The sequence below is a fragment of the Halichoerus grypus genome, chromosome 9 (assembly GCF_964656455.1).
Source record: "Halichoerus grypus chromosome 9, mHalGry1.hap1.1, whole genome shotgun sequence".
Classification (NCBI taxonomy): domain Eukaryota; kingdom Metazoa; phylum Chordata; class Mammalia; order Carnivora; family Phocidae; genus Halichoerus; species Halichoerus grypus.
Genome location: NC_135720.1, coordinates 124646220 through 124663585, shown reverse-complemented (window position 1 = coordinate 124663585; position 17366 = coordinate 124646220). Strand labels below are relative to the sequence as shown.

Below are 17366 nucleotides of genomic sequence, written 5' to 3'. Positions count from 1 at the left end.
CAAAAGACACAGTTTCTTGTTTCTTCTTTGGTTGATCCATTCCTTAGCCAATAAGATTGTGGGTCTTGGAGCCAGCTCGCCTGGGTTTGAACCAGGGCTCCCTCACTAGCTCTGTGACTTGGCATTAGAGTGTTAATAGTACTAACTCATAAGGCTGGGGTAGAAAGTAAATGACTGACTGGATGTGAAGCTCTTAGAACAGTGCCTGGCACGAATGCTTACTGGTGCGGGTTCTTTCCATCTGCATGCGTGCTGGAGTGCTCAGTACTGAGTACTCTCCGTGTAGCAGGCACATTTGAAGTCCTGGGCATAAAGACCAAGATGCTCCTACCCCAACCTGAAGAAGCTCATCATCTACTGAGGATGACAAACGGGAATAAATGATTGTGCCAATATGGTTATGCACCCCACACTTTGGGGAACGAAGAAGAGGTTGAGGAGGGAGGGCTGAGCTGAGGCCTCAGCTTCAGGGAGCCTGCGCTTTCTTAAATTTCCTGTTTTCTTTTCCTGCACAAACTTTCTCTGTCTGCACCCATTAGTTATGCGAAGGGAACCCCAATTTCTTCTATATCCTTTGTTTAGAAAGCACAATTGGGTAATTATACTCTGGCTTCCTTGAATGAGGAAATAAATAAGTGGATGTTTCTGGTGTGTGGGGTTAGGGGTGCACTCCCCCTTGGCCCCTGGGACAGGGAAGAATGCCCTGGGAAGGGGGAGGAGAGTGACTTCCGGAAGGATAGTCACAGATCAGACCCATGTTTTAGTTAAATAAACAAAGGTATCTCAGGGCCTTGGTGAGGATGCTGGGAGAGGAAGACACAGAGGGAGGTGAGGACTGGCTGGAATGAGGTTCTCATGTTCCTTGGGGTATGTACAGCCCGGGGCTAGGCAGCTAGTGAATTGAAAAAAGGAACAGAGGACGTCATGGTTTTATGCTGTGTACTTTGAGTCTAGCTACCTAATGCCCCCATTAGTCAACGACTCAACTGGGCAAGACCACAATAAAACAGTGACATTTAGAAAGCTTCATTTTTTTTTTTCTTTTTCTCAGAGTCCATTGCCATATTGAGGAGACCCTGTCACTAAAGAGATTGCTGAGGAGAAACCTGGAGATACTTGGCATCTCAGTGGATTTGGGGAAGCTGTTGGTTCTTTATGATGCCAGCCCTTTTTTTTTTTTTTTTTTTTGCAAGGTGCCACCAGGAACAGTAACATTTTTCTATTTGTAAAGTGTCTCACATGCATGTTTCACTTGGTATTTATACTTAGTATATAAGGTAGGTCCTGTGAAATGAGCTTCATGGTTATTTTTATATGACACACGCTGATAAGCAAGGTTAAGCTTGTCCTAAGGTGAGGGGTGGAACCCCCAGGGCTCCAGCCTCAACTGGAAGCCATTGCTCATCCCTCTCTGGACCCTAGCAAGAGTCAGCAAGACAGACAGCTTACCCCCTTTCCTTCTTCCGCAGAAAGAAAACTTGGGTAGATCCTCTTCACAGACGGGATAGGAGTAATTCAAAATGGATGATCCTTTAGTGAAGAGAGCTATGTCAAGAAACAGCTCTTTGATGTCCTCTCCTAAAGGGAAAGAAAAGATCGGCTTTACTATTAGAGTGGGTTTAGTTTCGTATCAAAGCATTCAACATTTATAAAGCATGAGCCAAAAGGCCTTTTATTTCCAGAAGCCTGCCCTGTGGGAACAGTTTTATTCCTTCCTTCGTTCCTTCGTTCCTTCGTTCCTTTGTTCCTTCCTTCCCTCCCTCTTCCCTCCCCCCTTCCTTCCTTCGTTCCTTCGTTCCTTCATTCCTTTTTTTTTTTGTAAAACAGCACGTAAGCAATGCTACAGGGGATAATGGCCGGAGACCTAGGTATGAATATGCCCTTTTATGAACTTGATCTGTTTGGAGCAAGGTAGGCACACTGTTGTGCTTCTCTGCCCAGATGCTCTGGCCCCTCAAGGAGATGGCTGCAGGTCCGGCTTCTACAACTTTCCAGCTGCAGTATTTGCAGTATTACGTGCCTCTCCTGAGAGCGGTTGGATGGGGTCACCCCCCCCCGCAGTTGCTAGGTAGATATTGTATCATATTACACAGGAAGCTTTAGGGTGCTCTGCCTTTTTCTCCACTCCTCCTTTTATGTTCCCTCTACTCCTCTTTTTATTCCTCTTTGATTACTCAGCTGCTGCTATAGAATCCAGATATTGGGCAAGGTTCTGGAAATACGAAGATGCACGAGAGTTCTTGGTCGCCAGCAACGTTCCCTCCATTTCTCTGGAATGATTCCACACGCTAAGTTTATTAAGTCCTTCTGTTCTGGTTTTGATAAAACTGCTTTAGAAGGGAGATACTCTAGTAGCTATAGCAATATAATGACTAAGTGTAAAGTCATGTCCAAATAAAAATAAACAATCAGCATCCTAGCTCATTAATTGGGGTGGAGGGAGAAGTATTACATATTTTTCCCTTTGTCAAAGGTTTAAGAACTTGCACCAGCTATTTGGGAAATGAAATAAATTAAATGATAAGCCATACTGCTGGTGGTAGACTTGCTGAGATAACAAAGCAAAAGCTCTCTCTCACATAGACATCAATATTTAGGCTTGACGTATTATCTTCTTTTTGTTGTTGGATTTACGGATTCTGGGTGCTGATATCATCCAAATGAATGCTTCAAGTCTTTTCAGTACAAGAGCACAGCATTCAGTGGGAGTTCCACTGTATTTAGATGTTACCCAGAGAGAGAAGTAAAAATGAAGAAGGAAATAGGGTTGTCCAGAGAGTGGTGGGGACAGTAGCTTAGCCAGCCACTTAGCCAGCTACTGTAGTTAATGGAAGTAATTGCGGTGTGTGGGCCAGGAAGAGATTGTGCGATGTTTTATTTCATGTCAATATTCTTTACTTACTCAGAATGATTCCAAATCTAATGTTGAGATTTGACTTTAAATGTTTAGAACACTGGTCAACAGAAAAGCCAAAATCTTGTAATGGATCTGCCAAGAAGAACACAACAGATTAGGTGTGAGTACATTGTATGCTCTGCAAAGTTCCATTAAAAATTCACACCAAGGATATCATTTCTTTTCCTACATGAATCACTAAAATTGATTCAAAAACATATTGTCCAGCACTTTGTTTTTGCATAAACTCCTGATGCCATCAATAATCCTTCCAAGTCTCTCCATAGTTAATGTTGATCAATGCCATGTTCCAATGGCAGGCTCTCAATCTGAAATGAGCACAGGGTCTTGATGGGTGGGTTATACCCTTACTTAACATTTTTATCATTGCTTGAATTCTTGTGGTTCCTGAACTTTTGGCCTTAAAATTGCTCACTGATTATTTGAAACATTTCATAAAGCATTTATTACATAATTAAAAAGAGAGAAATATATGAAGATTTTCAAAGTTAGGACTTGCCTTTATAATTTTGTCCCTTCCCACCTCAGTCAATGTAATAATTTTTTTCCCAAACAGTCCATTATATGCAAGGTATTGTGCTAGATATGATAGGGACTGCAAAGATAATGTCTTTTACACATACCTTCTGCTCACTCAGAAAGCTCCAGAGGCTCATCTATCCCTCAGAATAAAGTCAGGAAATGTCCTACTGGCCCCACCTTCCATACTCCACATCATGAATCCATCCTCCATTTTTTGAGGTCAGGTAATCACCCAGCAAATTCACACCACGGTTACTTGCTCACTCGCTTTCTTTAATCTGTAATGGTCTTACCCTTTTGGCTGTGGTCTAAGTGAGGTCTTGGTCATTCTCATCTTTTTTTATGAGGGTTTCCCTGATCATCCCCCAAATGTTTTTTGGCTTCTCTGAATTCTTAAAATAGTTTTGTCTGAAATATTTTTTCAAAGTGTATGAACATGTATTACTTTGTACTCTGCTCTTCGACTCATCCTACAACACTTAACCTAAAACACGAAACTCCCGAAAGACAGGAGTTGGGTTTTTGTTTTGTTTGTTTTGGTTTGGTTTCTATTTCCTTTTCCTTTATGTTTCCCACTGGGTCTTAGAGAGAACTGATTTTTTTTTTTAATTTTTTTATTGTTATGTTAATCCCCATACATTACATCATTAGTTTTAGATATAGTGTTCCATGATTCATTGTTTGTGCATAACACCCAGTGCTCCATGCAGAACGTGCCCTCTTTAATACCCATCACCAGGCTAACCCATCCTCCCAACCCCCTCCCCTCTAGAACCCTCAGTTTGTTTTTCAGAGTCCATTGTCATAGAGAGAACTGATTTTAACTGAGTTGTCCTCGTCACTGAGCTGTGCACTTTATAAGAGCTTTCTGTTTAATCCTCCAGACTCCCCAGTGCATAGCGCAGAGCCCCTCAGTCAGACACATGGAAAGCACCCCATACGCGTAGGTAACGAGAGGATGAACGGACCATGTGTCCCTCAGCTCCAAATCCAGCCTTCCGAGGTCCACTGTGTAGAGATGGGGCTCTCCGTAATCACATTTCTCCTTTGCCATCTGCCAGCAGAGGTGAGAGAGGGAGACTGAGGCTGAGCAGGGGAAGGAATCTGCTCCTTCTTCCATACTTGCTGGTCCTTGAGAGTGTCACCTGGAGATGGCCTGGCACCCTGGTAGTGGCAATTGGTTCCAGTGTCCAGCTCTCTTCTGCACCTTCTCAGAATCAGTGGAGGCTCAGCTGCGTGGGCTCCTAAGCTTCTGTTAGGACAGTTTCTGCTGCAGACAGTCCCCATCCCCAGCAATCTGTGCCTCAGCTCCACAGGGCCCTTCTTTGAAGCCTCCGGGTTGTGATAACTCCAGCCTCTGCCCTCTGTTCTCCCAACCCTCAGGGTGCTCGCTGCTGACCATTGACATGGTCTGTATTTTCCCCAGGGGACCCAGACTCTTAGGACAAATGACAATCTTGAGAGATAGCTATGATTTTCCTCCTTTCACAGATGGAAAATATAGACTCAGAGAGGTTATATTAACTTATCCGGGTCCCAGAACTATAAGGTGGTAGAGTCAAGATTCGAACCCAGACTTAAACAACAAACAAAAAATGACAGCCCAGGATTGTGCACAAGTATTCACCAAGTAGAGCCTCAAAGCTGTATGTTAATGATTTAATTTGTAAGATGGCCTGGAATATTTTGTGCATGGGCATATGGCATGTGATAATTCTGTTTCATAACTGGTTTTAATTTCAGCTTAGCTATGAGCTCACATTTGTCAATGATGGTGTTCCAGACACTTTTATCATCCACATTGCTGACCTGGAAGATATGTAATTGTCTGTGGTATCTGCCATGGGAATGATCACTAGGCTATTTTGCCTTTCAAATCTAATCTAAGGTGCAGTTTTGTTTGATCAAACCCTCTTGGATCTGGCCATTCATTTTCCTGGGGAAAGGCCATTTTCTCTTATGCTCATTTTCCTTCTTCATAAGCACCTTTGTGCTGTCCCAGGCTTCTCTCAGCTTGGGAAATGGGAGCAGGAGGTATGGAGACAATTGTCCCTGCTACATATTTGGCACTCAGTATTGAAAAAGAGAGGCCAACTGACAGACATTCAGGAAAGTGCATCCACAGAACTGTGAATCAATTCAAACTGCTGTCAAAGGAAAGATCCTAGAGCTACATACGTATCCCTTAGCTGATTAGCAGTTACAGAATTGCACTGTATGTTTATCGATATTTTAAAAGTACAGATAGAAAGAATAAACTAAGGGCAGGAGAAGGAAGTAAAACATCTTGGTACTGGAAAAATACTGTTAGGAAAATAATCTTAATAGGGAACAAAGTCACAGAGAAAGCAGTAGGTTGCTTCTCTCTGAGGATGTGTATGTATATAAAAACATTAAGGCAGTTTGCTTCAAAAGTGCTTAGGGGCTTGGTGATCTTTCCCAGCAGTTGTATGTTATGTTTGTTCTATATTTGAGATCTAATTTTATATCTGAGACAGAATATGCAGTTTGCAGTTGTCTTGGGGGAAGTGACATCAGTTCTTCCTGTCCCCCAGGACGCATGTCCTTCCCTGTGTTAATATGTATTTTCACTCAGGCTCCATATTGCCTTGTATTTTCCTTATACCTTTGCCATTCCTCTACTAGATGTTGTAAGGCAGGCTCCCAGCCTCAGGGCTTAGCACACTGTCTGAATATTATGCTAAGTTCCAAGTGCTTGTTTGCTGAATAAAAAAGGTTATATACGTAGTAAACTTGTAGAGAATTCTAAGGCAGGTTTTCTCAACCTTGGCACTATTGACATTTTGGATCAGATAATCCTTTTTTTGTGGGGGTTGTAGGATGTTAGCAGCATTTTTGGCCTCTACCCTGCAGATATCAGCAGGCTCCCCAACGCCCCCAATCCAGTTGTGACAACCAAAGATGTCTCCAGACATTCAAACTGCTGTCAAAGGAAAGATCCTAGAGCTACATACGTATCCCTTAGCTGATTAGCAGTTACAGAATTGCACTGTACGTTTATCGATATTTTAAAAGTACAGATAGAAAGAATAAACTAAGGGCAGGAGAAGGAAGTAAAACATCTTGGTACTGGAAAAATACTGTTAGGAAAATAATCTTAATAGGGAACAAAGTCACAGAGAAAGCAGTAGGTTGCTTCTCTCTGAGGATGTGTATGTATATAAAAACATATGTGTTTTGTCCCTGGAGGACAAAACCTGCCTCTGGTGGAGAACCACTGCTTTTAAGAACTGTCTTCTCAATCACCAGACAAGTGCCTCAGACTCATGTACCAAAATAAAAGATGGTGGGTTGCATTTTTTAAGTAGTCCTTCTTATGTAATATGAGAACTGCCGGGGGGGTGGGTGAGAGGGGGTACTCCCTTGGACACTTGCCTCAAGTAATTTTTAATACATATAAATTGGATTATCTGAACTTGGATCTTCTGAAGGAATGAAATTGGAAAGTTAATGAGAGCTGGTGTTCCCGGGCTGGGAGGGCAAAGATAAATGTTTCCTCTAGACACTTCATTGTAGAACAGCAAATGAGCTGAGAAAAGAGGCTAAAGCTTCATCGTGCCATATACAATCTTTTCATCTTGAGTACTCTTTCCCTAGCCTCTGTGTGATGCCCCCCTTCTGTCAGTTCTGTCGACATCCATGGCTTCTGACCAAGGGAGGATGGTGGTTGCAGTGAGTGAGCCCAGCATGTTCTCAAACTGCCCCTACTGTTCCTTGCCTCTGGGACACTTGTATGTGGAAGGCAGGCTCCTCTGAACAGCTGAGAGCAAATCGTGGTAAGGGTGAGGAAGAGGATCCGGGTGTGTATCTGCCTTGCATATTAAGGGCAGTGACAGTCCAATGCATCTTGGGGCTATTTTCCTCCTCATTCATAAGGTAGAAGAGATTAGATAAACAGGTGGGCTAAGTGTGGGCAGGGTCTTAACAAATCTCAGCTCCAGAACAATTTTTGTGCCTTAAGCTCTGTTGGTGGGCTGTGCTCTCCTAGTCTGGACTGGAGCTGGGCAGTTGTCCAGGAAAGGACAAGCTTGCCTTGGTAGTTTCTAGCCGGTTCTGGGCCTCAACTGGAACCGGGGAATAGAACACAGAACCCAACAGCACAGGCTCTGGATATGCAATTCCTCACTGGAAGGTGGTGGGGGCATAAGCATGATGGGTCTGGGGGAGGTGGTACCCTCTGCTGGGTTCCCTGCTGGTGTGTTCTCCGGCGTGGGTTGCTGTCCTGGAGTCTATGGGCGTCACCTGACGGGAACATGCTGCCTGTTTGCTGGGTGGTTTGAGGGGCCAACTCTCATGCTACTATTTTTCATATATCATGAGTCTGCTAGAAGGTTTTTTTTTTTTTACCTTATATTTTGAATAATTACATTCTCATAGAAAGTTTAGAAAGATACAGAGAGATTTCACTTAACCTTCACTCTGCTTTCCCCCATTGTAACATCTTACATATAATATAGTACAGTATCAAAACCAAGACACTGACATTGGTCCGATGAACAGGGCTTATTCAGATTGTACCAGGTTTTATATACATTTATGTTGTGTGTGTGTGCGCGCACATGTGTGTATGCACGCAGGTGCACGTGCATGCTTTTACAGTTTGATTGCTTAAGCTTTACAAACTGTTGCCACCCTGAAACAGAGCTGACACTCCTCCAGCCCCACCTCCACTAGCCTTCCCACATCTCTGCCAGGTCCATCCTTAGGCTTGTCCATGTTCTTCCTGCTGCGGGAAGGCAATGTCTCTCTCTCTTTCTCTACCTCTCTTCCTCTCTCTCCCTTGTGTGACTGCGGGTGGGTGTGGGCTGACAAGTTGGAAATCTGCAGGGCAGGTCAGCATGCTAGAAACTCAGGCTGCATTTCTAAGGTGCAGTCTTGCAACTGAGTTGCTTCTTCTGGAAACTTCAGTATTTTCTCTGAAGGCCTTCAACTGACTGGAGGAGTCCCATCCACACTATGGAGGATAACCAGCTTTAATCAAAGTTTATTGATTGTGAATGTTAATCACATCCATGTAATGCCCTCACAGAAACATCTTGATCAAACAGATGGGCACCAGAGCCTAGCCAAGTTGATGCATAGAATTCATCATCACAGGGTGCATTTTGTGCTGTATTGCTAGAACCCTCAATAACCCTTCCAACTGTGTGTTCACAATCCTTCTTGCTCTTATATGGTCCATAGTTAACTTGGGAATCAAATGTCTCTGAGTGGTTCCATATGTTTCTGGGATGGATATACTGAGCCCCCTACCAGTGGCAGGCACGATGCTGAGTGCTTGGGATATAGAGATTTGAAGAAGCCATCTGAGTTTTCAGGAGTATAAGAATAGGGATGTCCTGGTCCATGGAATCACAAAGAGTGAGCCTGTAACTGTGCTTGGGAGTCATTGATGATTGTAGAGGGAGAGGGTGACATGATCTGATCTGTGCTTTTCTTACCTGCAATAATTTCTCTCCCTTCTGTCCAAACCCTGACCCCTTTGAGAGATGTTACCTCATTCCACCAGCTTCTTTCTCTTTATTCCTATGAATTTATGATCTATGCTGATTATTTAGCGTGCAACATGGACTACATTGTGTAGTTACTCAATGCTTTATATCATAATGCCTTGCCTCCTCAACCAGTGTCAGATCCTCGAGGCCAGGACCTCATTATTATATGTTATTATATCATATTCTGTTCTCTTATAGTTTGATGACTCCTCCTCCTCTCATCATATCTAACACCCACCTCCAATGGCAGATGCTAACTCAGTGTTTGCTGGATAAATGGCTCTGGCTTTTATTCTCTACTTTCTGAAAACATGTTCACTTCTGTCTGCAGCATAAAAATCAATTTGGCCAATTTCCAGTAAATGTCTTCAGAGAGGTTTAGACCTCACATAGGAAAACTTTGATTGCCTTTTCTTCTGGTCTTCTGCACCTTCACAATCCAGCTCAACCAAGCCCTCCCCAGGATTCCAACTGGGGTTCCCTCATTTGTCCTTCCCCTGGTCTCTCATAGCACCCTGTGTATAGCTCTATCATTGTGAGTGTGGTAATGATCACTAGTTTGCATCCTTAGAATGCACCAGGGTACGAGCTGTGAGTGGTCAGGAACTATGCTGTGTTTATGCATCATCAGATAACCAGCATCCAGTCTAGTGGGCAAGGCCCAGCATGTCAAACTGTTGGATATGTAGATGGAAATGAGAGAAAGTCAGATAGTTTGATGATCCAGAAGGGTAGTTGAGCTTTCACTTCCAGCTTTGGTGGGAGCCAGCAATTACTGGGAAAGTCTGAGTTGTGAGGACTGATATCAATCTCTCTCTCCCTATACCCAGAAGGCTCTCTTGGAAGGTGCTAGTGCATTAACTTTATCATCACAATAATGGGAATTTTGCTGTGGCACTTAGGATGGAGTTTCTGAGTGTGGTTGAAAATCTAGGCCTAGGCCAAATAGTAGCAGATACTCCTCTGTCATCTTTGAATCCCCCCTCGCAAACCCAAAATGACAAACAGACCTTGCTTTTGACTTCTTCCCTTAATTTGGATGATTACTGATTCTGCAAGTTTGTATTCCGTTTACTCTACAGGCCCACTTGTACATGGATCTGGAAGTTCCCTTTCTTGCATGGCCATATTTTGACTGGGGTGTTTTAATTTGCTTGTGTGATTCACAGGACAACTTTCAAGGGTCACTGCAGATCCCTAAGAAGAGGATGGTGTGTCAGGCTCCATGTGTAAGTGAGATGCCTTTGCTGGAAATTCATTACCATGGCAACAAAAAATTAACTCTCCTCCTTTCTGTCCTTGGTGCCACTAGTGCATTTCTTGTACCCCTTCCCTCAGACCCCTTTCCTGCCTTTGAAGATAAGGAAGTGACTTACAACGTGCTAAATGTATTCTAGCTATGTTGCTCTGTTATTTTCTGATCTCCCCTCGTTTCTGCCTTTCAAATCTTGTCGCTATAGGACAGCACAGGGAGGCCCCCTGATGGGACAGTATTTCAAATAACAGCAGCTCCACCCTGTTCCACTGTCTTTGGTGGTATTTCCTTGGGAACTGACCCGCCTGCCAAAGTCAGGTCTATGACTTTGTTCTTGTTTTATCTTGGGTATGCAGATGGCGGATTCAAACTGCTTACATATGGTTCTTGATATTAAACACAACAAAAATGGAAGGAACACCATCACCTTGGAATGCCACCTGTTTGTAATATAAGAGGCCAAGAACTACAACACTCTTCAGCTGCCTGGTAACATTGATGAATGTGTTCTTGAGTGTGAGGATATGTTTGTGCTGCTAAATTCACAATTCAGATCCCTTACTTGTGTGCTTCTAACCGGGAAACACACGGAATCCATGGGAATTCATTATTGACAAAAAAAGGGCTGTGAACCTGAGCTGCCCCCTTGACATCTGAATCACACTCCCCTGGAATGACCTGAGATCGGCTTCCATCAGATTAAGAGGTGATGGTTTTCGACTCAAAATAGAAACATTAGAGACTGTAAAGAGATAAATGGTAATGAAGATGAGCTTCGATCCAAAAGACCTGGACAAATGTCTCACAAAAAATAATGACCCATTTGAGGCTGTTCTGCTTGAACTCTTGCATCTTAAAGAGTAGATCGACAATGAACTCTAAATGCACAGATTTATTCTGTGTTATCCATGGTTCCACATAGCGCAGAACCTTAACGTGAGGCTGAGAGGAACTTGAACTTGTCTCCTCGCTGGCAGAAAGTGTATCTTAGTGGCTCAAGGTTGGGAATTCCTACTTAGCTTCTCATTCATCTTACTGCATACCTGACATACGGCTGGAAGAGCACCTGACCTTGGGGACACAAAGCAAATCAGAAGATGCTTCTGCTCTCATCTGGATGATAACACTTCCAGCATCTAATTATAATACTACAGGACCAAATACACTCAATAAAAGATACATGTATACTCTAAACCTCTTATTTTACAGTCAATGTATACTCATCATTTTGTGGTCTTCTGTGTGCAAGGCACACACTCCATACTACTTGACCCAATCCCTCTTCATTTAAAACTCAGTCTTACTGATAGTGTTGCCATTCATTCTTTCAATAGTATTTATTAACTGTTTAATATGTGCTGGACACTGCTAGTGTCTGTGGGACCAGGGTGGGGCAGGAACCTTTTGACCAGGCCAGTCTACCCAGAGCCCTACTGTTGATTGACTAGTGACCAAATTACCAGGGCTTCCCCAAGTCTAGAAGCATCCAAGGAACTTGCCTGTTCTGTTTGGTATAGATAATTATTTAACTTTCTGTTCCTAATCTGGAGTCAACCCATATGGGATAGAAAACTGGAGAAAAGTTAGATTGTTCTTGTTTCTTTTGTTTTTAATGGAAAATTAGACCTCAGAACACATGTCTCCACTATATTTCAAGGGTGAGGATTTGCATTTCACTAGCAGATAAACTTTTTCCCTGGGAAGGAGCCCGGGGAAGCCTTACACTCCTTGGCTTAGGAATGTCAGGAACCGTGACAGTGTTTGGTGACACCGAGACACAACAAGGATGCACCTGTCATATTTCATTTCTGCATTTCCTGCAAATCTGTCTGTTTTCTGACAGGGGACAAGAACCGGGCCATGATGTACAGGTGGTTTACCTGATTATGTGTGGCTATGAAGATGAACTCTGGGACTGTTCTTTAAATGCTGGGCACGCTGAAAAGGAATTCTCTCCTGCTTCTGGAAGCCATGAACTAGGTATGGTTTAAAAGAAAAAGCTAAGGCATTTGTCCTCAGCGTCTGGGATTATGGAATATGAAGCATGAGTGAGTAGGGGCTGGTAAACTGGCTGAGATCTAACATCTGACATCAACCCTGTCTTTGCTCATTTATAGAACTGGATTTGAAGCCAAAGGACCAGGTGGTTCTAAGACATATATGAATCATTGACTCTGTCCCCTGTCTTGTGGGTGACCAGGACATTGGGTATTAATATCCCCATTTTGTGATTGAAGAGGTTGAGATCTAGGGCAGTGAAATGACTGATTCCAGTCTCCAGACTCAGCCTGCTGTGGTTCTGCCCTCATACTGCCAAATGTAAGAGACAAACAGCAAGGGAGGTCGACTGACTAAGAGAAGGAAACAGAGCTTTGGACAGAGGCAAAATGAGTTCAAACGCACACACCAAGACCCTGTTCCTCTTATGTCTCAGGCTGATCACAAGGAGGGACAAGGAGGCAGAACTAGCTCCCCAGTTTTGCTAGGCTTGCTGGCTAGGCTCGCTTGCAAGGATTGTTTGCTAGGATTGCGTACATAGCTGACTTATTCTGCAAAACGGCAGCCATTTCTCAACCTAAAGGACACTGGTAAAAGCACAGATGAAAAAGCAAGGGCGTTAGAGGGTTTTTGTAAGAATTAAGAAAAATAATTCATGAAACATCGAGGCCCGTGGTACCCACATTGTAGATATTCAATCATTGGGCAAAAAAAGGGTAGATTCTGTTAGGAGAGCAATGTTGACTCTACTTCTTGTGGTCGTAGAAAACGAAACCAACTACTTCTTTTTAAAATTTTCTTTATCCTCCCCCTTCATTTTTCCCTTCCTTCTCCTAACATAACATAATACAATAAAAGTAAAAATAAAATTTCTTTTTCACGTTAAGAGCACTTTAGGTTTAATATAATTTAGTAAAGTTCAATAGATATTTCTGAAATAAAACCTGGATGTCAGCTAGGGCCTCTCAGCCCTTGAGATATAAATAGGATCTCATTGAACCCGGTTAGTGGTTGGGGATGTTCTTCAGTACTGACTCTCAAACGTGGCCGTACACTGGAATCCCCTGGGGAGCGCTGTAAAAATAGTGATGCCTGGGTCCTGTCCTAGACATTCTGGATACTGCCTGGGCATCACGATTCTTATATACTTCTATTGTCCAGCCTTGTTTGAAAACCACTGTCATAAGCCACTCCAGGTTGTGTGCTCATTCCCTGAGCTTAGGATCACATGGGTGGGCTTCTAGATCTACTATGTATCACTCCAGGCTGAAAGTTTAACCCCTTCATGGATTTCCTAAGAAATGTCCTCATAAACCTTTTCACAAATTTTATAGATTTTATGAAGATTGCTGGGGGGGAGAGGGGAAGGGTTCACTATATTGCTGGCTCCCTCCCTCCCTGTCTTCATCTCTCTTCTTTCTCTGGAGAAACAACAAAATATTTCCCATTGTCTCGGTGCTGAGGGCTTGGGAGGACCCCAGGCACCTCAGGGCCTCAGCAGCTACACCAGTGACTTGTAAAGGAATTCTTTCAAGAAAGGCAGGGCTCTGCTTAGTTAGAATTCTTGGAACAGCCCCTAAGAGATTTTTTTTCTATTTTATTTCAGGAACATCGACTCAATGCTGAACACTAACCCAGGCATGGAAAGGTTTGAGATGGGGGCTCAGGGACCAAGAGGATAGAGCTAAACAAGGTAGACACTGAGGGCTGTTGGGGGAAGAGGGAGCATAAGGTGGAGGGCACGTGAGGGGAAGTGGGAGGTGCGGGCTGGGAGAAGCCCAGCCGTCAGGACAGGTGGGCCACCTGTATGGGCTCGCTCAGACCTCTGCGCTTAGATGAGAGCAATCTCTTGGGGTAGGGATCCAAGGGATCCCTGAAATTAAAACCCAAAAACCAGCTTGTGATTATAAATGAAACACATTCTGGACTTAAGGAAATGATTAAGAAATCAGCTGTGTCTTTTGTGGCCTTAATTGGCTTTACTCTCCTCTGCCCTCTGTGTCCATAAAGGTGACCGAGGTCCACGGTCAGTCTCAGAAGCTTTGAGTGTCATTCTTGGCAGAGTGAGCCGTGTTGTGTATGTTCGGTGTCTCTCCATAAACCTTCATGACCTTTGGGGATGGAATGTCAACTCATCCCCCTACTTCGTACTGAGCATTTTTTTTCTTCTTAGGAGGCTGCCTGTGTCCCAGGACACAGGCCCAAATACAGGCTACACAGAAAGAACAACCTCTTTATTTTCAGCAGAGAGGTAAGGTTTAAGCTATAAACTCTCCAGACAATATCTCTATAAGAATTTAAGAATGAAAAAAAATACAGTCCAATTTCTGAATTCTCCACTCCGGTAACATCTTGTTTTGTCTGATTATGCTATGTAATAGGTACTGGGTAATTGTTTGTTGAGTGAATAAAGGAATGTTGATAAACAATCAGACAGGGGGAAGTAAAGGGATTAAAGTGATTTGGGAAAAGGTCCACCTGCTCCTTTACCTCCCCAAATGTTTTGCTAACACATTTCCCTTTTAATAAGTCTCAATCTCAATCCGTCCTCTCTTAATACAAGGGGACATAAAGATCATGTTTCCCCCATAGTTCTCAGTTCCTCCAGTGAGACTGTGTTTGGGACACATATTGGAAGTCAGAGCAGCCCATAGAGCCTGCTAGCAATGGGACTTTTCCTATTTTTGGTGGATGCCCAGAAAATGGAGTAGAGATGCTACTTCAACAGGGGAGACAAGAAACCTAATACCACTTGTTTATTGATCTGATCACAAACATGTTTGGAGCTCCTACCATGGGCTGAGCACTCTGCAGGGTGTGGGGATACAAAGACCAGTTAGTTTTTAGGCATAACCCCTGACTTTTTGGAAGGACAAAGGAAAGGTAAACAGACAATCTCCACACAGCGTAGCTACAAGGCACAGTGAAGAACAAGGAAGGTGTGCGTAATCCAGCACGGGTGGTCACAGATGGCCACAAAGTAGATGATGCCAGAGCTTAGTCTTGCCAGGCGCAGAGTCTGCCGGGAGGGTCATCAGTGGTCACTCTTGTAGCTCTGACCACAGGCAGGTGCTGTTTGAAGCACTATATGTGTATTAGCTCGAATCCTTGCAAAAGCCTTAAGGGGCTCATTATCTCTATGTTAGAGTCTGGAGAACTGAGGCAAGGAGGATTTAAGGAAAGTGTCCAGGGTCACACATCTGGAAGGGGTTGGAGTATGAACCCAGGTAGATTGTCTACAGGTACTCTTTCTCCAAGAAACTTGGGGCAGAGAGAACAACATATGTAGAAACTCTGAAGTCCCAAAGAGCATGTAATTTCTGGGAACTTCACATTTGCCAACAAAGCCCTTAGGCCATTCTACGTTTGCGGCGTTCACCTTGAATATTATAAATGCAGCCAGTTCAGGGGTGCCTGGGTGGCTCAGTCGATTAAGCATCCAATTCTTTGTTTCAGGTCAGGTCATGATCCCAGGGTTGTGGGATGGAGCCCCACATCGGGGTCCTCGCTTGGCGGGGAGTCTGCTTATCCTTCTCCCTCTGCTTCTGCTTCTCCCCTCGCTCTTTCTCTCTCTCTCAAATAAATAAATAAATAGATAAATAAATAAAATCTTTAAAAATAAATGCAGCTAGTCCAGGTTCTTCAAAGACTTGAGGTCAGAAGTGGGTGGTGATTGTTTCAACATACACAGACCTTAAAGATCCTAGGGTCACCTCCGGAAGGATCCTGGAAAGTCCAGAAGACTTAATTTTCTTGCTTCAATTGTTTAGAATGGTACTGGAAAGATCGATTTCTGCCTTCTTCCTATTTCCCAAGAAGCAGCCAACCTTGATGAAGCACAGGGTTCTGTGGCTGTTGGGGTTAAGAAGAGCCTCTGCCCTCAATCGCTGGCCTGCATCTTGCAGGTGAGCTCTGAGTTCTCACAGTGTCTCTGGCTTTGCTGATCATCTGCCCATCGTGTAGAATTGCATGACTGTATCACTGATGTCCAGTTTGACACAAAACCAGTTTACCCTTTGCAGCCCTTAAATACCACCCCCACACACATATGCACACATCCCACAAAAACAAAAACCCCAGCCCTGTCTCACTTTGGCCTTCTAGGCGAACCATTTGAGGGGACTCTTTCTAGAAGTACTAGGAATAGCTACTACCCAGAATTTAAGTCAAGGTGACAGCTAGCCATTACTCCACCTCACTGAGTTCTCTTTCTTCACCTGTAGGAGACACTTGGCACCACTTTAAGCTTCACACTTCCTTCTGGTGCCGGTCTCTCAGACGCCCTAAAGGTGGGGGCCGTGGAGTCTGCACTGTGGGGCTCGGCATCTGCACTGTCGACAGAACCCCCGAAAGCAAGATGCAGGGCGTTGGGCTCAAAAAGCCCAGGTCTTTTTTTTTTTAACTTTTTATTTTGCAATAATGATAGATTTACAAGAAGTTGCAAAAAAAGAGTACAGAGTCCTGTGTATCCTTGACCCGCCTCCCTTCACGGTGACATCTTACACAACTGGATCTCAGAACTAAGGCATCAGCACTGGTACCATCTACAGACTGGTTTTTTGCATGCATGCACGTGAGTATGTGCACACATGTGTATGTGTGGTTCTATGTAATTGTATCGCATGTAAACACCACCACAATCAAGAAACAGACACAAAGGATCTTCCTCGTGTTCCCTTTGAAAATTATCCCCTTGCCTACCCCTAGTAACCACTAATCTGTTTCCCATCAATATAATTTTGCCATCTCGAGAATGTTATATAAATGGATCCATCAGTATGTAACCTTTTGAGATAGGATTTTTTTTTTCATTTGGCGTAATGTCCTTGAGATCATTTGGATGGTGATGTGTATCAATAGCTCATGCATGTTTAATCCTGAGCTGGATTCTGCAGTATGGATGTATCATGGTTTGTTTAACCATTCACTTGCTGAAGGACATTTAGCCAGTTTGGGGCTATTACAAATAAAGCTCTTGTGATCTTTCACGTACAGGTTTTATATAGACATAGTTTTCATTTCTCTGGGATAAATACCCAGTACTGGGATGGCTGTGTAATATGGTAAATGTATATTTAGTTTTCTAAGAAACAGCCCCACTGTTTTCCAGAGCAGCTATACATTTTATGTTCTCTCCAGTGATGTAGGCAGGTCCTTT

General features: G+C 43.5%; 1 protein-coding gene across 1 annotated transcript in view; it reads right to left on the bottom strand.

The window, feature by feature from the left end:
* The window catches only part of LY86 (lymphocyte antigen 86), a 57891-nt gene that overhangs the window by 23343 nt on the left and 17182 nt on the right, over positions 1 to 17366 (bottom strand). The window contains exons 2-3 of the mRNA XM_036096479.2: positions 2903 to 2989; positions 1450 to 1578 (exon numbers count right to left, since the gene is read on the bottom strand). Of these exons, the coding sequence (XP_035952372.1) occupies positions 1450 to 1578; positions 2903 to 2989 (216 nt within the window). The remainder of the gene's footprint in view (positions 1 to 1449; positions 1579 to 2902; positions 2990 to 17366) is intronic.